The 23,111-nt window shown below is 35.2% G+C and overlaps 2 protein-coding genes across 10 annotated transcripts in view; one reads left to right on the top strand and one right to left on the bottom strand.

Annotated features, from left to right (window-relative positions):
- OSGEPL1 (O-sialoglycoprotein endopeptidase like 1) overlaps positions 1-23,111 on the top strand; it is a 31,159-nt gene that overhangs the window by 4,959 nt on the left and 3,089 nt on the right. The window contains exons 3-8 of one of the 2 annotated variants that reach the window (XM_042994902.1): positions 905-1,292; positions 2,078-2,282; positions 2,357-2,505; positions 3,315-3,445; positions 3,569-3,640; positions 5,063-5,168. In XM_042994902.1, coding sequence (XP_042850836.1) covers positions 905-1,292; positions 2,078-2,282; positions 2,357-2,505; positions 3,315-3,445; positions 3,569-3,640; positions 5,063-5,141 — 1,024 coding nt within the window. In that variant the 3' untranslated portion in view covers positions 5,142-5,168. Of the gene's footprint in view, positions 1-904; positions 1,293-2,077; positions 2,283-2,356; positions 2,506-3,314; positions 3,446-3,568; positions 3,641-5,062; positions 5,169-23,111 lie in introns of those variants that run through there. The other variant, XM_042994903.1, reaches the window with a different exon arrangement.
- Positions 7,536-23,111, bottom strand: part of ANKAR (ankyrin and armadillo repeat containing) — a 72,213-nt gene continuing 56,637 nt past the window's right edge. For 7 of the 8 annotated variants that reach the window (XM_042994894.1, XM_042994895.1, XM_042994897.1 and 4 more), the window contains 6 exons: positions 16,971-17,129; positions 16,171-16,288; positions 13,424-13,533; positions 11,723-11,919; positions 9,131-9,177; positions 7,536-7,850 (listed from right to left, as the gene is read on the bottom strand). In XM_042994894.1, coding sequence (XP_042850828.1) covers positions 7,603-7,850; positions 9,131-9,177; positions 11,723-11,919; positions 13,424-13,533; positions 16,171-16,288; positions 16,971-17,129 — 879 coding nt within the window. In that variant the 3' untranslated portion in view covers positions 7,536-7,602. The remainder of the gene's footprint in view (positions 7,851-9,130; positions 9,178-11,722; positions 11,920-13,423; positions 13,534-16,170; positions 16,289-16,970; positions 17,130-23,111) is intronic. The other variant, XM_042994896.1, reaches the window with a different exon arrangement.

Here is a 23,111-nt window from a genome sequence, read left to right as displayed (position 1 = left end):
ACACTGTATTTCAAGGTTGCAAGCTGTCTACTGTCCTGCCATGACCTTAATCAAGTGCAACGTGTTTAAAAATAAACTCACCTTCTTCACAAAACTGTCTTCATGTTTCTCTCTGTTAGTATTTCTTTTCTCCCAGTCATTCCAGCTCGATATCTGAATCATCTTGGATGCCTTGGTCCCCTTTCCCCTTATATCCAGTCTAACTTAACAGTTTTCAAGGCTCTCTTCCCCATTCTTTCACTTCCCATGATCACATAATATAAGATGTAATCATCTTACACAAATACTTTTATAATAACCTTAAAAAAAATCTCCCTGTCTTCAGAGAGATAATTTTTCTAAAATCCAATTTTATCCTGGCCTTTTCTTGTTCAAGACATCTTCATTAGAATGCTTCTTAAGATTATTTTGGTGATTCCGTATATTAACAAATCCATAGGAATTTGTTGTGTACAATTTTTAAAAAAAATTTTTTTAACGTTTATTTATTTTTGAGACAGAGAGAGACAGAGCATGAATGGGGGAGGGTCAGAGAGAGGGAGACACAGAATCTGAAACAGGCTCCAGGCCCTGAGCTGTCAGCACAGAGCCCGACGCGGGGCTCGAACTCACGGACCGCGAGATCATGACCTGAGCCGAAGTCGGCCGCTTAACCGACTGAGCCACCCAGGCGCCCCTGTTGTGTACAATTTTGAAGTCAGAGACATTACACCCTTAATCCCTGCATATTGAATTCTTATATTGTGTTGCATTATAAGGCACACATATTTGAATGTATGACTAACATTTTTAGCTATATAATGATTAATTTGAAAACATGCCTTCAGCCCTAATACAAAACTTTTCTTAGTCTATTTTCACAATCTTAAAATTACAAAAAGCTGTTTGTTTGTTTTTTCCCCAGAACAGGTGGAATTGTTCCTCCAGTAGCTCAACAGCTTCACAGAGAAAATATTCAACGAATAGTGCAAGAAGCTCTCTCTACCAGTAAAGTCTCTCCAAGTGAACTCTCAGCAATTGCAACTACCGTCAAACCAGGACTTGCTTTAAGCTTGGGCGTAGGCTTATCATTTAGCTTACAACTGGTAGACCAATTAAAAAAACCCTTTATTCCCATTCATCATATGGAGGCTCATGCACTTACTATTAGGTTATTAAATAAAGTAGAATTTCCCTTTTTAGTTCTTTTGATTTCTGGAGGTCATTGTCTATTGGCATTAGTTAGAGGAGTTTCAGATTTTCTGCTTCTGGGAAAATCTTTGGACATAGCACCAGGTGACATGCTTGACAAGGTAATTATTAAAGAATTAATTTCTCTTTTCTGTTATGGTGTCTGTTTCAATCAAATATTAAGAGATGCACTATACTACCATTTATCTAAATATTTCTGATAAACAGACTGAAAAAAATTTATATGCAATAAGAAAAAAGAAAAAGAGTAGTACATAGTTTTATAAAAGATTCTTACCCATTATTAATAAAATGGTAAGAGGTTTAGATTAGTACATAAAGGCTCAAATAGTTTGCAGATGCAGTTATGTTTTTAATCAAAAAAGACGTGAAAGAAATTGCCAAGTAAAGTACTATAAAAATGTGAAATAAGATATATAAAGATAACATAAAGACATTAAAGATGCACAAAGTTTTGTGATTAAACATCACAGTTGTTGACACCACTACCAAGCAGGTTTCTTTTTTCTTTGTTTCTGAATTGTACAGAGCCTACTGCTATATGCAAAAATCCTGCTGCCAACAGCAGAAATGATTAGAAGAAATGGGCAGGTTCTAATATTTGAAGTTTATCATTAAGCGGTCATTGTGAATTTCAAACTTATTTTTCATCCCCAGTAGAAGAGCAGGAGTAGATAGGGAAGCAGTGATTGGCCACTATTGATAAGGTTGTCAGGAGTAAGTCTGTCTTTACTGGCTTGCTAGCTATAGTCCATATTTGTACAAGTATAGCATGTCTTATTCATCCAGTTTTGTTTTGTTTTAGTAAATTTCATTTCCTTTGCACTTTGGTTTCAAAATGTGCCATTTTATGACTCATTACAAAATTTTTGTTTGTTTTTGAAAGGTAGCAAGAAGACTTTCTTTGATAAAACATCCAGAGTGCTCTACCATGAGTGGTGGGAAAGCTATAGAACATTTGGCCAAACAAGGAAATAAACTGCATTTTGATTTCAAACCTCCCATGCAACGAGCTAAAAATTGTGATTTTTCTTTTACTGGACTTCAACATGTTATTGATAAGATAATAACACAAAAGGAAAAAGAGGAAGGTATATTTCTAATTTGTAGAGTTGGAAAAATAAGTAATCCTGGATTGTGCCTAAAAACTCCTATGTTTCTACAGGGATCCAGAAGGGGCAAATCCTGTCTTCGGCTGCACACATTGCTGCTGCAGTACAGCACACAACAGCGTGCCACATTGCAAAAAGAACACATCGTGCCATTCTGTTTTGCAAGCAGAGAGATTTGTTATCTCAAAGTAATGCAGTGCTGGTAAGTTTTGTTATTGCCTCTAACAATAATAGTAACACTTTATAGTATGTTATTTTTCTTCTAGGAACTTAATTGATCCTGTGCATAGAATATGATATCTTTATGTCCTGTGCTAGCCCTGACAGAATGAAATTATGCAGAATAAAAACTAACAGCCATTTCTCGTACAGCTTCTATGGCAGCTTTATGGGACATCTTTACAGACTGTGTCGCAAAAAACTCCAAGGCTGCCTCTTATTGAATTTAAAAGTGGGTTTGCAATAAGAAATGAAATACAGTAACTGTTACTGTTATTTTAGAAAAATAAGCTAGTTTCCTTGAAATTTATGTTCCTTTGATGAAATCCATTTAAATCTGCATGTAAGCCTTGGTAAACTTCCTGTTTAACTGTATCTTAAAATTCATCCTTTTGAAACTTATAAAATGAGAAAATATTTAAATGATGGTAGATTCACAAAATAGAATATTATGTGAATATCAAAGGTAATAGCTTTTTAAGAATAATATAAAATGAAAAAATTGCTTATAAGTAAAAACAACAGGGTCTAACATATTGTTGTACTATGATTATAATTAGAAAAATGTTAGAAGAAAATGTATAAAAATAATAGTGATGCTGGTATTGAAATTATTGATTTTCTTTTCCTCCAATTTTTTATCATATAGCTATATCACTTGCCTGTTCCCCACCTATCAAAATGTAATATTTTCTTATTGTATAATGCTTGTATTTTCCCCAGGTTTAGCTAACAGTTTGGCTCATATCCTTATGTAGTATTTGTTGATTTGGGTCTTCTCAATTCCTTCAGGTTGTATCTGGAGGCGTTGCAAGTAACCTATATATCCGAAAAGCTCTGGAAATTGTAACAAATGCAACACAATGCACTTTGTTATGTCCTCCTCCCAAACTGTGCACTGACAATGGCATTATGATTGCATGGTAAGCCACAGGATATATGTGCTTCACTCATAATTATGTAAATATTAATTTCTATTTCATCATGTTAAGTCTTCTTCCTTTAAACCCTGGTCTATTTATTTTATTTTAATGGTTCTTATTTAGGAATGGTATTGAAAGATTGCGTGCTGGCTTGGGCATTTTACACAACACAGAAGGCATCCGCTATGAACCAAAGTATGTAGTACCGTTTATAATCTCTATGCAAGTTGCAGTATAAAATTCAAAGCCTTTTATATATGAGGTTTTCATCAATATTCTGGTGGTACCTGAATAAAGATTATATTATTTCATGAAATTTCTTCTTAATAAATATTTTTGCTACAGTATCAAATCATAAACATTTTGACAAATCATAGGTTAGAAATAGGTGGGTGGGTAGGGATGATGAATACCCTCATTTACTAGCAGAATGGAAACCATGTCCATGGCCTGGACTTTTGCAATATCAAAGCAATCTCAGGACCAGCTGGTATGCTGGGAAACTTCAGAAAAATGTGTAAAAAGCAGTCAGACCTGAGACTGGGTTGTGAGTATGCTCCTCCACAGGCAGCTGAAAAATGGCCAAGAGATAGCTACTTTCTGAAAGCCTTATTTCCTCTACCAAATCAGAGTTCCAAAGAATAGCACAGTGTTTCAATTAGTTATCAAGTTCTGGTCTAAGTTATTTCTGGAATAGTAAAAATAGTAAAGGATGATTATGTTTCATAATCTACTATAATTCTATTTTCCACATGATTTCATTTAATGTTTTAAAACTTTTCAGTATTTTAGTCCATAACTATTGCTACATGAACCACAGAGTATTAAGACTATAAACGAACAGAGTTTAATTAGTTGTGTCAGAAGGAATCTCCTATGATGATGGCCTACCCTCAGGTAGAATATAATGTCTGATCCAGTGTTGCCTTCTTGTGGCAGTGTTGAGGCTGGAGGTGATGACTTTTTTCACATTAGGGTCCAGTTGAAGCCTTACGTTGGGCAACGTTGCTAAAAAGCAGAAATCTGAGGCCAAAATTATTTACTGGGAAAGCACAGAGAAAGAGGGTTGGATCTAAGACCTCTCCTGCCGGTAGCGACGGAGGAAGGTGGAAAAAGAAACAACCCAGCTTTTGAAACCTCAAAGAAGAATCAGTAAAAACCTGGAGAATTTCTAAAGTAGGAATGGCTGTAGATTTGACTTTAGCTGTATGGTGAACTGTTTTTACCCTTTCAGCTTTGTAGTGAATTATAAGGTATTTTTGTTGTTTTTTTTTTATTTCAAGTTTTTATTTATTTACAGTATGAGAGCAGAACTATTTCTTTCAAAAACTTCTCAATCCTCAAACTCATTGAATTGTATACATTAAAGATGTATAGCTTTTCACATGTCAACTATACCTCAAAGTGGTTTAAAAAATTACGAAATTTAGAGTTCTTGTTAAAGGAACTGGCCTTTTCTTCACCCATTATTCCTGCTGTATTTATATTCAAGAACCATCATCACATATGATTAACTGTACATTAGATATGTATACTGTTTGTCAGAATTCAAAGCAAATAGTGACAGATCAGGATGCAAATATTTGAAATAATATGATTTATCTGATTGTGATGCAGATGTCCTCTTGGAGTAGATATATCAAAAGAAGTTGGAGAAGCTGCCATAAAAGTACCACGATTAAAAATGAAGATTTGATTTTTGCTTTTCAAACAATCTCTTAAGGTAGGATTTCAACATTAAGTTGTGATTTTTTTTGTATATCAAATTGTGGAAGATACATAATATTAATTGTTCATCAAGACTTTCTTATGTTATTCCTTTTCTTATATTTGATGTTTAACCTGGTCTTCTGAGAGACAAATAATATGTTATAGTCTTATAAGGTAGTATAGGTTTTTTATTATCAAAAGTAAAATAAAACATCTTGTGGGGAGAAGAATGTACTGCTATTGGTAGGTAGAAAGAAAACCTTGGACTATATACAATGATTCTGTTAAATCCTGGCCCCATATTATACAGGCCTAGATCTTTCTATCTTCTCATATCAGGATACTAAAAGCTATTTTTTTACATTATCTTCTATTTATTTTATTTTATTAAATGTATTTATTTATTTAAGAGCACACGTGTGAGTTGGGGAGGGGCAGAGGGAGAGGGAGAGAGAGAATCTTAAGCAGGCTCCATATCCAGCACAGACCTCAACGTGGGTCTCGATCCCACAGCCCTAGGATCATGACCTGAGCCGAAATCAAGAGTTGAACGCTTAACCAGCTGAGCCACCCAGGTGCCCCTAAATTTATTTATTTTTAATTGAACTGTAATTGACGTACAATATTATGTTAATTTGAGGTGTACAACATAGTGATTCAACATCGATATGTATTATAACACCATGATAAGTATAGTTCTACCATCTGTACCATACAAAGTTATTACAGTATTATTGACTATATCCTCTAGGCTGTACTTTTCATCCCATGACAAATTTATCTTATAATTGGAAGTCTGTACCTCTTAATCACCTTCACTTATTTCACCCATTGCCTGTGTACCCCGCCCCTACCCTCACCCCTGGCAAAAAGGTGGTTACCAGTAGAAGCTATTTTTTTGACTCCTGCTGAAACATTAGCCTAACTTTACTAATGAGAGAGAAATTTTAGAAATGTAGCCAGGTCAAAGTCATGTCAAATCAGAGAATTCTAAATGAAGACAAAAGGTGACTCTAACAGAATGCATGTTATTAATTATGACAATATATGTTATTAGGTATATTCCCTGGAGCAATTGGGATATCTATACATTTCTTAAAATCCATCTGAGATTTTAAGTAATCCTTCTAGTGTGTACTGTACTTTTTAGTTGACCACATATATTTATATCCATTATTTTAGAAATTGTATTTAATCAATGAAAGTAAATGAAATGTAAAGGTTTTCGGTTTTGTTTTTAGATAATTTCCTCTGATTTTGAATCTTTATACAAGTTTATCACTTTTTTTCTGCCTAGATTAAAGTAACTAAATGTACTGTGCTTTGAATATAAAGATGATGCTGCTGATTTTAATGTCCTTTGAGAGATTTTACCAGTAAAGAGTTATATCACATCATCCATACTGGACCAGGTTGTTAGCTTTCTACTCAATGACTTGCTTTGTTCAGAAAATAGGGGGTAAGGATAAAAATCGAAAATGAAAAGACTTCTTATTTTAATCCTGCCTTAGGGTGACCTCTTTCTTGGGAAATTCCATAAGTAATTCCTTTTTTTTTTTTTTTTTTAAGAATTGTAATCATAGAATACTGCTTTTGGATCATCCATTCGAGAATAAAAAAATATACTTTATATGAGGGAACATATAGAAACAGCCAATATTTATACAACTTTGCATTCTTTGCTGTTGAAGTATAGCTATGATAGAATTGGTTTGTAAATATTATTTAGAAGAAACTATTAGTTTGTGAATTCACAGTTTTCATTTAAATTTGTATTCTGTATCATATGAACCTGAATTCACAAAGAAGCAGTATCAGTATTTCCTGTGGCTCACACAATCAGAGTGCATATAAACTATGGAAAGAAATTGACCAAAATTTCTTCCCGCTGTCACAAATATTATAAAATGGGGATATCTATAATCTAAGTTCTTAAAATTTTTAAGTATCAAAACTGCTACAGGTGCTTCAATACAAGCATACTTGTTAACATTGAGTTCATGATATAAATAAGAGAAACTACAGATAAAGAAAAAGCAATTTTTAGAAACATTCCATATCTGTAGGCCTCTCGATAAGTACTTGGCCAGAGGGAAGGAAGGAAGGGAAAGAAGGGAAAAGGTGAAAAGGAAAAGGAAGGGAAAAACGTTGAACTCTATATGGGCAAGCGTATTTACCAAAGTTAGCTAATAGTACAGGTAAAAGGCAATTTGCTGAAATACTCTGTTACTCAGTTATATGTATTTTACCAGAATTAGATTAAAATTAAAGGTAAAAAAATTGGGGGGCATCTGGATGGCTCAGTCAGTAGAGCATGTGACTCTTGGTCTCAGGGTGGTGAGTTTGAGCCCCGTGTTGGATATAGAGATTACTTAAAATCTTAAAAAAAAAAAAAATTTAAAAAGATCGCTCAGGAATTCTTCTATACGTTCATTCTAATGCTTTTATTAGCCTTCGGTAGGCTCTGGATTAGCTTTCTGCACATGTTTCCCTAGTTGGCTCAAGAACACTATTCTTGGTCTTGATACTTCTGTGATATCTGATGAAGTTGCAGATGAAAAGGAAAAAACATTGTGAGAAACAGTGGTCTTTTTTGTTGTGTTGAAGAGTCCCATGAAATTTGTTACAGGCGGTATCAAAGTCAAAGAATCTCTTGGTTGAATTTTAGGTTTTAATTTTCTTCGGTGCTCTTTCCCTAAAAATGAGAGAGGCACAATTAAATGTCTCTTTCTTGAGCCCAAAAGCCCTAGATACATTCTCATTGCTCTTGGTTCTGTATAGTTCTATTCTGTCCAAATCACTAAAACGTAATAAGAGAATGGATCAGTAGCTTCCAGACTTGTAGACATCAGAGTGCAAAAATTTGTGGGGGCCAAAATATGGTTCCAGCTTGTTATTATGCCAAGTTGAGACTAATAAAAGAACAAATGCCAACACAATTTTATAAAACAAGAGATATTTTAATACCCAAAAGAAACTATAAAAGGCGCTATCTCAAAATGACACATTTAATATTGAATGAAATTAACTTTATCAGAAACTTGCTATATTGTCCTTATGTTTTCTTATGTTATCATAAACCCGTGAAAACATTATCAGACCATTATTGGTAAACAGATTGCTATTTAGAAACCAATATTAAAGTGAAGAAAAAAATGGGATTGACTTTATTCCTTTATGTAAATTACTCTTACACTAAAGAAGCTATACAAAAAATATTCTTCTACCCATGATATTCAGAAATATAGCCTCCCCCACACATCTAGCTTTCCTCAGAAACTCCCTGAATAAGTCAAGTTCTCTCTTGTCCTTGTATTCTCTTTTTTTCTCTCCCTTTCCATTTGTGACACCTACAAACTGATTGTGACTTTTGAATGGTTCTATCCTTGCATTTGATTATAGGATAATATACCAAGGCTGATATTGGTCCTACACTAAACACACATGAACAAGCACTAAGTATATAAATGAAATAAAAAAGTAAATTTCTTTTCCCTCTTTCATATCTAATAGTAACCTTATAAGATCTGGGCTCTGATTTTACAGGCCTAAGTCACTCAGCCATCATCTGCCAAATATATATAAAACTATAGAGTATCAGTGGAAAAAATGTGATCTCTGCCCTAAGAACCCACAGACAAGTTGTACATGAAACAAAACAATAGAAATATTGTAATTTAAGCCATACTTACATGTTGTTTCAATAATGACCTATTTCTATGCATGGCTTATGAGAAAAAGCAAACAGAGAAGGATTTATGTCAAGTGATATAGTAGGAAAGGCCTTAAAAGAAATGATTAACATGGTCTTATAAATGGGAAGGTATTTTAAGTATACAGAATGACAAAAGCAGAGTTTACAGGTAAACTTTTTAGGGGGTAAACCTCTACAGTTTGAATTTTTAGAAATGGAACACAGAATTGTAAAGTGTCAGGTCTAGGAGGTACCTCAGAGATGAAAGAAAAATCAATTACCTTTCTTAAAGACAGGAGTTATGGATGGTCCTCCATTTTTCTCTAGACTAAAAGGAAAACATGTATCACAAAAACTAGGAGTATATAAAGACTTTAGTACACCCAGGGAATAAATTCCATACCCATTAGCCTAATTTATATGTTACCTGTACTAACTATGCATGTTACCTGTAGGTATTTTATATTCAGTCACTCATTTACGCACTTATCACTCAAACATTTGGAACGTTAAATCTGCTTGAAGTGATCAGTGAAAACTTCATGGGAAAAGAGACACTTCAGCTAGGTTTTGAAGAAAATAGGTCTTCAAATGAATGAGACAGAGGGAATAGGATATGAAAAATTATAGTACTATAAAACAGCATGGCATGTTCAGAGAATACTAAGTAGTCTAGCATGGTTGGAATTAAAGGTATTTAGAGATATATGATGGAAGATAGGTTGGAGAAAGGTCATTTTAGGTATTAAGAATACAACAAAATTTAAACTTTATTTTCAAAGCAATGGTTTACCAATGAAGTGTTTCAAGCTAAACAAGGTGTACCTAGTTAATATAGGGGTGTGTGTGGGGGGGGGGGATTTAAAAGCAATTATTTTAAATCATCATCCTGTATGTGTAACATAGTTACAGAATTTCCTTGGTAATAATATTTAAGTCTTGCCTAAAGCTAATATATTAAAGGTGGTTATCACAAATGTGTAACTGGCTAATTTGATGAGGAACATTTGCTCTGTCCACTTTAATGAGGCATAGGCTTCAATCTGTCCATATGCCAACTTGATGGCTACAGGGTAACATTTAGGCTAGCATGTAGGCTCAGAGTGTTTCCATACAGGTTCAGTTAACACCAGTAAAATTATGTCTCTCCATATTTCAAAATTTCCATATACAAAGACTTTTCTAATCTGCTACTCTTGGGGCTGGATGGGGGCATGGGAATAGAGAAGTGATATGTACACCAAAAAAATGCTATGATGATCCCAACCACAATCATTCATTGTACTTTCCAGTAGTGGTATCAAGGAATATTTTGTGGAAGGGTATTGTTGTCTATCCCAAAGTTTCCAAACTGATTTTAATAATCTTTTAGCACATTTCCTATAGTTTCATTTAACCAAACTCATTCACTGAGTTGTTATGAAAATTAAAGGGAATAGTCCATATAAATACTCTAAGGAGAGTTCTTAACACTGTTAATTATGGGAGTAATTATTATTTGCTTACTAGCTTCACCTCACCTGGTAATCATTCTTACAAGTTTACTGACCACTGGTCACTACTTACAATCCTAAAAGTTGGGTGCTCGCTTCGGTAGCACATGTAGAATCCTAAAAGTTGGGTGTTCACAGCTCCAGGGGCTGCCATTCATCCTTGGTCACTGTAGATTGGTATAGTTTTTACACCTATTTTCCAGTAGATGACAGTAAAGTACCCAAGGAAGGGACATCTTTTTGTAATTCCCAAAAAGTTGCTATGTAGGCTAGTTGGGGGAGTGACTGTGTAAAATAATACTTTTCATTATTTATCCTAAATTGATTTTTGAGCCAGTAAATATTATTTTTAACAATGTGAATTATAGGGGTGCTTGGGTGGCTCAGTCGGTTAAGCATCCGACTTCGGCTCAGGTCATGATCTCACAGTCCGTGAGTTCGAGCCCTGCGTCGGGCTCTGTGCTGACAGCTCAGAGCCTGGAGCCTGCTTTGGATGCTGTGTCTCCCTTTCTCTAATCCTCCCCCGTTCATGTTCTCTGTCTCAAAAATAAATAAACATTAAAATTTTTTTTTAAAAATGTCAATTATAGCAATTTAATTTAGATTTCCCTGGCTTATTATATAAAATTAGGTACTCAGTTTTGGGTTATCAGTTTTTCAAAGACTTAAAATGAAGATGTACTAAAAATTGGTTTATAGAACCATGATGTATTGGATCTTATTCTTTTCTATTATTATAGAGTTAATATTGTACCTTGAATAGTTCTGTTTCCTACACATAAATAGTGCTAGTTGCAGAGACTTGTAATGCAGCTACATCTACTAAAGAAAAGAAAATGTGCCCATTCTAAGGAGATTCTCCTCTCCCTTTTGCAGAAGCTTAAGCTATAATGAAACTATAACACTGAAGCAAAATCCTCCGAGTAAATAAATGCCTTTCAGACTTTGCCATAACTCCAGTCACCGAGTCTGATTTAGCTGTTTCTATCCTGGGAGTCTGGCCTAACTTTGAATCAGGTTCCAAAGTCCCATCTGATGCCAAGGTCATGGTGGCATTCCTGGTCAGCTCAAATCTCTCAAGTATATCCCCAAAATGGCTTCCTGGATCAGACTTGGAGGCAACCAGAATCCCAAAAAACTTTCTGAAATGTGAATAATCTTGGCCAAACAGGATCCCCAAGATCTGGTTGTGTTCATGCCGGCACAAGAAGTTCTGTTGCAAAATCAGAATTAAAACAGGCTTTGGCAGTGGACATTTAGAATGAAGTTTATCTCTTGGTATACAAGGCACAAAAATAGTTCCGCTTGTTTGAGCTTCCTTAAACTTTCTTACAAGTTCCTTTATCGATAATTTCAACTTCACATATACAGACACAATACCTTAATGCAGGAAGTCCCACTCGCTGTTGCATCTGAAATTCCTTTAGAAATGCTGGGTTAATACTTGCATCTCTGCTGATATTATTTGTTAATCGAAGGAACTGATTAGGCTTATTTCTGCATTCCTTTAATAGGATGCGGAAAGCACTTGCGTTGTAAGTTAAGTAGCCAAGAGCACAGGAGCAAGCTGTGCGAACCTAAGTGAAGAAACAGTTCCTCCATTGAGCTAAAACATCTAACACATGTTCTCATTAAACATTTCCTAAGAAAGTCTTTGTAGCTATGTTTAACAAACGTGTGTCAACCAATGGCAATCTATACATGGACGCATAACAACGATGTTTTCAGAGAGAGAGATGTCCACTGCCACTAATTACTAGTAGTTGTTCTCAGTCCTGACTGCATTTTAGAATTGCCAGCAGTTAAAAACAACAACAAAAACCCACCAACTGAATCAGACTCGCTTGGGGGTAGAATCTGGGCATTTGTATTGTTTTTTAAAAGTGCCACAGGTGATTCTAATATGCAGCCAGAGTAAGAACCATTGAGTTTGAAGTAGGACAGTGGGTCTCAGTCTTGATTGTGCATTGGAATCCCCTTGATAGTTATGAAAATTACTTGTGCCTAGGTACCACCCCTAGAAGATCTGATTTAATTATTTTGGAGTGCAGTCTGGACACTGGAATTTTTCAAAACAGCTCAGTTGATTATAATAGGAAACCAGATAAGAGACGATAAGATAAAAACAAGTTTAAAATAAGACACTCAGGAAAGCAATTCAATTTTCCACTGGCAAAAACAGAAAAAGTAGATCTTTCCTTTCTTAAAGGGAATACCTTCAGTCTGTGACCCTGAAGTAATTAAGTTACTCATATGATTAGTTATATTCCTGGGCAGTTCTTAGAAAATCTGTTAGTGGTGGCCTAAGAACTGTCATAGAATGAACAAAAACCACACACATCCCGGGTAACAGAGGGTTCATATACTGCTCTCTACATTGGCATCTGACTGCTTTTATGTGCCCATATAACTTCCATACCTTGAACAGTGGTTCTCAGTGTATGGTCCCTATGCCATCAGTTTCAGCTTCTAGGAACTTGTTAGAAATGCACATTGTAGGGCCTATACGAGATATATTCAATCAGAAACCCTGGGAATGGAGCCCAGCAATCTATGGTGTAACAAGTCTTCCAAGTAATTCCTATATTCCCTGAAGTTGGAGAAACACTACCTTAGACCTGGAGGGGGGAAGTGCAGGGGAATACTTAGAGGCAAACCGCTACTACAGCCAGCCCAGCCTTCTTCACACTGTCATCTCTAATCCTGTTTGGCAGATAAGGAAAACTCCAATAGATTCCATTTTCATGCATTCCAAATAATCATAGAAATGACTTAGTGACATCAATGGTTAGTAACTAACCAGTTTTTGTGAGAGAGTTTATAAATATTTTAATTACCAATTTCTATATCATCAGTGTACTTATTTGTAGATTGAATCTTAAGTTATTGAAGTTAAATGTGCACATGTTGTAGGAACAGAATTGTGGATGGCAGATACTGTACTAGAAAACTCCTCTAATTTTGTATTAGTAACATGAACTATTATATAACATACTTAACCTGTGGAGAAATTAGCCCACAAAAGTGAGAGGCAACTTACATTTTTAGGATATTCAATTATAGAAAGACTTTTGTTTTTACCTCTTCTTTTTCTGAATACAAATGATAGCAGAGCCGTTGGATTGTCCCTAATGTGGCAAATGCTTCTGGAATACCAGCTCTAGAATGAGCCAGGCTAGCTATTAAATTTCCTGCAAATAAGAAAAAAAATGCTTGTGTTATTTAAATGACATAAACTGATATACTGTACTTTTGTTCATTTGCACATATTGTTAAAAAGGGTTGAGTCACAAGACATCTCTGTTAATGAAGAAGATCTGAGAAAAAGCATGTATATATTAAATGTGGAAGTTTTTCCCCCAAATTGTGATTTGGTTTTCTGTCACAAACAGTAAAAATTAATTAGCTTTATCTAAGAGTGGGGAATTTTGAAAATCAGAGGTTTTTATCCCCATGGCTTCAGAATATATTTTGTTTTGAGCTTTAGCATTTTTACATTTTTTTAAGTTTATTTATTTATTTTAAGAGACAGAGAGAGCACATATGAGCAGGGGAGGGGCAGAGAGGGAGGGAGAGAGAGAATCCCAAGTAGCTCTGTGCTCAGAGCTCTCTGCTGTCAGCGCAGAGCCTGATGTGGGGCTCAATCTCATGAGCCATGGGATCATGACATGAGCTGAAAGCTTAACCAACTGAGCCACCCAGGCACCCCTGAGGTTTAGCACTTTTTTAATAACTATGAACATAATGATTGAACTACCATAAAAAGTTAGTATGTCCTCTTTGTAGTCCAGATTGCTTTGAGTTAAGAGCTTAATGGTATTTTAAAACCAAGCAATGTATTACTAACTTAAACTTAAAATCATTGAAGTTTTGCCATAAAAACAAATGTTTGGGGGTTGAAAATAAGGTAATTCAGTAATAAAATAAATGTGCAGCTACCAGCCTACAACCGTTTCATTCAAATATGTGTTTTATTTTTAAAGCATTCATGTGATATTGTTTCACAATATTGTTGCTGTGTTGGAAAAAGTGCAACACAAATTTTAATATATAAAGGCATCCACCCATATAAATGTGGATGGATACTTTATTGAGGTATTCACTGGGTTTTTGTTCTTGTATTTTTTTTTTTTTTCTGGCCTTCTTTATAAACCAAGGCCTTTGTATTTATTGTTTCAGGATGGGGAGGGATGGGTTGTATGGCTTGGAGCAAAAATTGTCTTAAGACAATCTTTTTTTCAGGCTTATATATTTTTAAAATCTATGTGTATAGAAGGCATTATTTTAGGTGAAAAGGACAAAGGAAGAGAGGTGTCTCTGAAGATGAGGAGCAAGAAATGGGGAACAAATGGAGGCAGTCAGAGACTCTAAGACTAAGAAGGAGATGATAGGAACAGGAGCTTTGAGTGGAGAATGCTTATGTAGTGCACATAGGAAAACTGGACAGTTGGCAATAGAAATCCTAGTCTTTGCAAAACTTCTGTGCCTTTGGAGCTTCTTCTGGGAACCATGTTGACGTAGACCTTTAGCACAACACTTATTTTACATTATATCTGCGGCCTGAATATCCTGCTTTGCTTGAGATACCCCAGACTCTGGAGATGCATATGACTCTGATGGTGGAGTGCAGAGAAAGGCCCAGTAATTTTTGAGTTTCAGTTCCTACCAGCCTGAGACAATATGTGAAAGCTAGTATAATATGGTATTTCTTGCACAAAAGAGTTTGTGGAGTAAAATTTAAACCCACTACAGTTGTTTCTCAGAGCCATAGAATTACTATGACTTGAATTAAGAATGCTATTTAGATAAAAAGTATTTAATAATTTCTTTTAAACATGTTTTTGTCCTAGTTTCCATCAGAAAGTTTTTGTTTGCATAAATTTTCCTCCCATCTCAAGTAAAAATATAATTCCATGGCAGCAAGTATGATTTCCTTTCCTACCTTCTATGATCCATTACAGTTAAAAACAAACAAACAAACAAACTATTTATTTTTTGGTAGTAGTCACTCCACATGGTTGTCATCCTGATACTGTTTCATGTTGTGTTGAGAGTGATATATCGGGGCACCTGGGTGGCTCAGTCGGTTAAGCGTCCGACTTCGGCTCAGGTCATGATCTCACGGTCCGTGAGTTCAAGCCCCGCGTCGGGCTCTGTGCTGACAGCTCAGAGCCTGGAGCCTGTTTCAGATTCTGTGTCTCCCTCTCTCTATGCCCTTCCCCTGTTCATGCTCTGTCTCTCTCTGTCTCAAAAATAAATAAACGTTTAAAAAAAAAGTGATATATCAAGTCAATTAGCTTATTATTAATTTTGAAAGTTAGCTCTGGAGGAGATACAGTTACACAACTAGCATTAAGTGTGCCAAGAACTCTGTTGGACTATTTTGCTTTGCTATATTGCATAGCAACAAAGGGAACTCTTTAAATGTTAGCAAAATTTGAACAATTGATCAAAAGAAAACCAGACAGAAGTATAGCAGTATAAATCTGCCATTACTTTCGTAAATCAGTGTGTAAACTTTGTTGTTGGTAGCTCATAGTTTAATTCTCATTTTCTTTCTGGAAAAAATAATTAGAGGTTTGAAAAAGTAAGAAATCAAAAAGGCCATGTTCAGAGTTACCCTGCTGCTTTTTGGGGTGCAGAGTAGACTCCCATTGTTCCATGTAGGCTTACTGTGGAGTTCATGTAGATTTATACCAGCTCATTCTTCAGACCATGTGACATAGTATCAGGCTTATTATTTTATTATTGCTCAGATTACAAAAAATTATTTTTGAAAATAGTTTTATGTAGTTGTTTTATATAACTACCTTCCAGTTATTTCTTACCTGTCAAGACAATAGTGGTAGAATGAACTGAATACAGACTGTCAACTAAAATAGTGACACCTCTTGCAGACAAAGTAATATGGTCCATGTCTATAATGACTTTAGCTAATATAATAATCTGAAAACACAAAGAAGCATAGAATCATTGAATGTTTTCTATTTGGCTTCTCTAATTAAGCTTTAATGTTTTTTGGCTACTTCTCAGGAAGGTTAGAGGGGTAATTTGGTATTATTCAGTAGAAGAAAAGCAAGTGGCAGGGGTGTGAGTTAGAGTGCTTGTCCCTATCTGATTACTGCAGTGAACATGGCAGGCCATTGCATTCTTCCTACAATATTTGCAGGTTTTCCATTCTTGAAGTATGGGTTCATAGAAAATATTTCTCCTAAATGTTATAGGATAGAAAAAGAAGAGAGAGAATAAGAAGAACCCATATACATCTAGTTGTCATGGGTTGAAGAACCAGTGTGATCAGGTAAAGATCTGCAGTTAGAAAACATGTCTTGGATACTACCATGTTTTTCTGCCTGTAATATGTGGATGATAAAAATAATACTATCTGCCCATCAACCTGACAGGGTTCTTATAAGCATCAGATAAGGTACAAAGGCAAAAAGTGCTGGTAAAATGAAGATATCCTCATAAATAACAGGGATTTTATGAGGTGGAAAGGGCTGGTGTGAAAAATACTGCAAATTTTACAAATCAGTAAATACTTTTCCAGATTAAAATTTTTTCTAATTTTCAAGTTTTTGACTAAAAAGACACTTATGGATTTGAAGTTTTAACTTCAGTTTTGTACCTGAAATGCTGCCATTGCCTTCTCAGTTTCAATTGTTGATTCAAGAAAAGGTTCAAAAATTGATATGGTCATTATTCCACTTTCCAATATTAAGTATTGTTGAAGGCGATTATTGAAGGCAAAAAGGGTTAATGCATAGCCTGCTCTTAAACAAACATCCTAGAAACAGGAGAAACATGTGTTATCTTTTTTTCTTTTTTTAACTCAAAAAGGCAGGTTTTAGGTTTATTTATTTTTATTTATTTTTAAGAGAGAGAGCGAGCCAGCAGAAAGAGAGGGAGAGAGAATCCCAAGTAAGCTCTGTGCTGTTAGTGCAAAGCTTGATGCAGAGCTCAAATTCACGAATGGTGAGACAATGACCTGAACTGAAATCAAGTGTCAGACACTTAACTGACTGAGCCACCCAAGCGCCCCACATGCATTATCTTTAACTTAGTTCGTTTATTATGTTACTCAAGGTAATAGATTTTGAATTCTCGCCCATCTAAATACATTACATTCTTATCTCTGGGAGTAAAACATGACATCATTGGGGAAAACAGGTAATAGAGTCAACCCAGGATGTCATTGAACAGATTAAATAGAGAAGTAAGTTGTGGCTTCAGGGAGAAGAGAGAAGTAATTTTCATATTCAGAGGGAATGTTAGTTAATAATTGTGCAAATAAATACCTAAACAGTAATAGGAAATTCCATAATTTCACTAACCCTCAACTTTTTTGTTTTAACATATTTTTATTTTCATTTCAACATTTCAAAGTAGAATTTGATAAGTCAAAACTTCCTTGTATAGCATACTATATATTACATGTTATGCATTGTGGGATGGTCTCTATCATCTCTCAAAATAAGTCATTTGTAAAATTCTGTACTATATCCTAAGAGGGAAATGAAAGATGATTTAAAAATCACATTTTAATTTTCTGGGACTTGGCAAACAGAGCAAAAGCCAATTCTTAGCGTCTGTTCACTTGCCAAAGATGAACAAGTATGGTAGATCTTCCAGAAAGACCCAAAAGATAGAACTTTATCACTAAATCTTATTTTTAATATTTTGCTTGAACAGTATAGTACAGAGAGAACCATTAATCTTAGCAAGTTTTCTTCTTTCAGTGTTAATCATTACATAAAAGTGCTATATGTGCATACTAAAATATTTACCAATAAAATTATATGATGCCTGAGATTTTCTTGAAAAATAATATAGGAAGAGCAAGTGGATATATAGATGAAATAAAACTGGCCATGAATTGATAAGTGCTGAAACTGGGTCATAGGAATATTTAAGTTCATTGTGCTACTCTTTTATTCTGTATGTGTTTGAAATTTTCCATAATAAAAATTATGTACACACAAAGTAGTCACCTAGCCATAAGCAAGAAGAAAAGTATTAGGAATACACAAAAGAACAGGGTCCAATGAATGAAGCAGGTGGGAACAGGCTGAGAAGAAAAGGAGAATGATTAAGAGCAGAATGAGTAGTAGAAGAAAAAGGAGAAGGGTGTCCCTGAGGAATGAGCAATGAGAATAAAATGTGGAATGAACAGAGAGAGAAGAAAGGTGGCTTAAAGAGTCAGTCAGACACAAATTCAGTCTCCTCACCCTATATTCCCCATATTATTACAGCAGCACATCTCCATTTTTTCATATACCACAGTACAGTAGAAATCTATATATTAATAAATAATGCTTTGAGTTCATTTCTCCCCTCATAACCCTCTTTTCTTCCTCCCAAATCTAAAACTGACAGTTGGCAGTTTTCTTCCCTAATTGCTAAATGCACTATAGACAACAAAAGTTCTCAAATTTCTCTAGGGTTAGTGGTATCCAAAGTATGGCCCATGGACCAATGACAGTCGACAAAATGGTTGACATCAGGATTACAAAAACTGGGAATTCGAATTTAAAAGGAACAGCTCTTCCTTATAGTTAAATACCAGCTAATAAATCTAGAAAGATGTTTATGGCAGCATTATCAACAATAGCCAAATTATGTAAAGATCCCAAATGTCCATTGCCTGATGAATGAATAAAGATGTGGTGTATATGTATATATATGATGGTATATTACTCAGCCGTAAAAAGAATGAATCTCGTCATTTGCAAGGATGTGGATGGAGCTAGAAAGTAGTATGCTAAGCAAAATAAATCAGTCAGAGAAAGGCAAATAACATATGATTTCACTCAGGTGGAATTTAAGAAGTAAAACAAACATAGAGGGGAATAAAAGAGAGAGGAAAACCAAGAAACAGACTCTTAACTATAGAGAACAAACTGATTGTGATGAGAAGGGAAGTGGGTGGGGAGATGGGTTGAGTAGATGATGGGGATTAAGGAGGGCACTTGTAGTGAGGACCGGTGTTGTACGTAAGTAATGAATCACTACATTGTACACCTGAAACTAATAGTACACTGCATGTTAACTAACTGGAATTTAAGTATAAATTTGATTAAAAAAAAAAAAAAAAGAGAGAACTTTCAAAAAAATTGTCGTTAGCCAAATACCACAGTAATCATTGCTGCATCAGTAGATGCTAAAATTGTTGAGCAAAAGTACATGCAAAACAGAATATTTGCACAGGCTCAAAATGTCTCACCTTAAGATACTTATTAAAAAAAGGAAGTACAGTGACTTTACAGTGGAGAAATATGGCAGATACTACCTTAACCAAGTACCCAAAGTTAACATTGCCAGTTATAAGACATAACAGCACCATGTACCTCCTGAAATGATGCACTGGGCAGGTGAATGAAGAAGACCACATCATTTCTATGGTATTCTTGCCAAAATGCATAACCTCAATTTAATCATGAGAAAACATCAGATAACTCAAATTGAAGGGCATTCTACAAAGTAACTGGTGTGGACTCATCAAAAATGTCAATCATGGAAGACATGTAAAATCATGAAAAACAAAGGACTGAGTTTCACAGATTGAAGGAAACTAAAGGGACTTGACAAATAGATGTAATGTGAGATCCTAGATTGCATTCTGGGACAGAAAAAGGACACTGGTGGGAAAATTGGCAAAATTTAAATAAAGTTTGCAGATTAGTTAATAGTATGGTATCAATGTTAATTGCTGGTTGACATCCAGGAAAGCTGGATGAAGGATATGCTAGAACACTCTACTATTTTTGCAAAATTTTGGAAAACCTAAAATTATTGCAAAATTTAAAGTTTTTGTTGTTTTCATTATCCTACCCATTACAGATTGCTGGGGGAAGGCTTTCCTTTATCACAAAGTTTGAGAAGCACCACTAGAATAGTGGGTGACTGAGAGTTGAAAGGTCATAACATTTCAAATATCATAAAATTTCAAAAAGAAAAATTTTGATGCGTCCAGGACAGAAGAGATTTGTTTATTGGCTCTCTAAGCGTTAAAATTGCTACCTTTCAACTGTATCAAGAGATGCAGAAGGGCATTATATCATAATCAAGGGGTCTATCCACTAAGAAGACCTAACAATTGTAAACGTTTATCCACCAAATGTGGAAGCACCCAAATATATAAATCAATTGATCACAATCACAAAGAAACTCATCAGTAGTAATACCATAATAGTAGGAGACTTCAGCACCCCACTCCCAGCAATGGACAGATATCTAATCAAAAAATCAACAAGGAAACAATGGCTTTGAATGACACACTGGACCAGATGGACTTAACATATATTCAGAACATTTCCTCCTAAAGCAGCAGAATATACATTCTTCTCCAGTGCACATGGAACGTTCTCCACAATAGACCATATACTGGGACACAAATCAGCCCTAAGTAAGTACAAAAAGATCGAGATCATACCATGCATATTTTCCACACCCCTATGAAACTCGAAATCAACCACAAGAAAAAATTTGGAAAGGTAACAAATACTTGGAGACTGAAGAGCATCCTACTAAAGAATGAATGGGCTAACCAAGCAGTTAAAGAGGAAATTAGAAAGTATATGGAAGTCAATGAAAATGATAACACCACAACCTAAAACCTCTGGGATGCAGCAAAGGTCATAAGAGGAAAGTATATAGCAATCCAGACCCTACTAAAGAAGGAAGAAAGATCTCAGATACACAACCTAACCTTACACCTTAAGGAGCTGGGAAAAGAACAGCAAATAAAACCCCAAATCAGCAGAAGACAGGAAATAACAAAGATTGGAGCAGAAATTAATGCTATTGAAACAAATAAACAACAACAACAACAACAACAAAAAAAAACAAACAGTAGAACAGATCAATGAAATCAGAAGCTGGTTCTTTAAAAGAATTAAAATTGATAAACCACTAGCCAGTTTGATCAAAAAGAAAAAGGAAAGGACCCAAATGAATAAAATCAAGAATGAAAGAGGAGAGATCACAACCAACACAGCAGAAATAAAAACAATAATAAAAGAATGTTGTAAGCAATTATATGCCAATAAAATGGGTAATCTGGAAGAAATGGATAACTTCCTAGAAACATATACACTACAAAAACTGAAACAGGAAGAAATAGAAAATTTGAACAGACCCATAACCAGTAAGGAAATCGAATTAGTAATCAAAAATCTGCCAAAAAACAAGAGTCCAGGGCCAGATGGCTTTCCAGGGGAATTCTACCAAACACTTAAGGAAGAGTTAACACCTATTCTCTTGAAGGTGTTCCAAAAAATAGAAATGGAAGGAAAACTTCCAAACTCTATGAAGCCAGCATTACCTTGATTCCAAAACCAGACAGAGACCCCACTAAAAAGGAGAACTATAGACCCATTTCCCTGATGAACATGGATGCAAAATCCTCAACAAGATATTAGCCAACCGGCTCCAAAAATACATTAAGAAAATTATTCACCACGACCAAGTGGGATTTATACCTGGGATGCAGGGCTGGTTCAATATCTGCAAAACAATTAAAGTGATTCATCACATCAATGAAAGAAAGGACAAGAACCATATGATCCTCTCAATAGATGCCTAGAAAGCATTTGACAAAATACAGCAGACTTTCTTGATAAAAACCCTCAAGAAAGTAGGGATAGAAGAAACATACCTCGAGATCATAAACGCCATATATGAATGACCCAACGCTAATATCATCCTTAATGGGGAAAAACTGAGAGCTTTCCCCCTAAGGTCAGGAAGGGATGTCCATTCTCGTCACTGTTAATTCAACATAGTATTGGAAGTCAGCCTCTGCAATCAGACAACACAAATAAAAGGCATACAGATCGGCCAGGAGGAGGTCGAACTTTCACTCTTTGCAGATGACATGATACTCTATATGGAAAACCCAAAAGATTACACCAAAAAACTGCTAGAACTGATTCATGAATTCAGCCAAGTTGCAGGATATAAAATCAACGCACAGAAATCAGTTGCATTCCTATACACCAACAATGAAGTGACAGAAAGAGAAATCAAGGAATTGATCCCATTTTCAGTTGCACAAAAAAACCATAAAGTACCTAGGAATAAATCTAACCAAAATCTATATGCTGAAAACTATAGAAAGCTTATGAAAGAAATTGAAGAAGACACAAAAAAAATGGAAAAAGATTCCATGCTCCTGGATAGGAAGAACAAATATTGTTAAAATGTCGATACTACCCAAATCAATCTACATATTCAATGCAATGCCTATCAAAATAACACCAGCATTCTTCACAGAGCTAGAACAAATAATCCTAAAATTTGTATGGAACCAGACAAGACCCCGAATAGCCAAACCAATCTTGAAAAAGAAAACCAAAGCAGGAGGCATCACAATCCCAGACTTCAAGCTATACTACAAAGCTGTAATCATCAAGACAGTATGGTACTGGCACAAGGACACTCAGATCAATGGAACAGAATAGAGAACCCAGAAATGGACCCACAAATGTATGGCCAACTAATCTTTGACAAAGCAGGAAATAGTATCCAATGGAATAAAGACAGTCTCTTCAGCAAGTGGTACTGGGAAAACCGGACAGCGACATGCAGAAGAATGAACCTGGACCTCTTTCTTACACCATACATAAAAATAAACCCAAAATGATTGAAAAACCTCAATATAAGACAGGAAGCCATCAAAATCCTCGAGACGAAAGCAGGCAAAAACCTCTTTGATCTTGGCCATACCAACTTCTTACTCAACATGTCTCCGGAGGCAAGGGAAACAAGC

This window comes from Panthera tigris, chromosome C1, assembly GCF_018350195.1.
Source record: "Panthera tigris isolate Pti1 chromosome C1, P.tigris_Pti1_mat1.1, whole genome shotgun sequence".
Lineage (NCBI taxonomy): Eukaryota > Metazoa > Chordata > Mammalia > Carnivora > Felidae > Panthera > Panthera tigris.
This window is presented reverse-complemented; position numbering and strand designations above follow the sequence as displayed.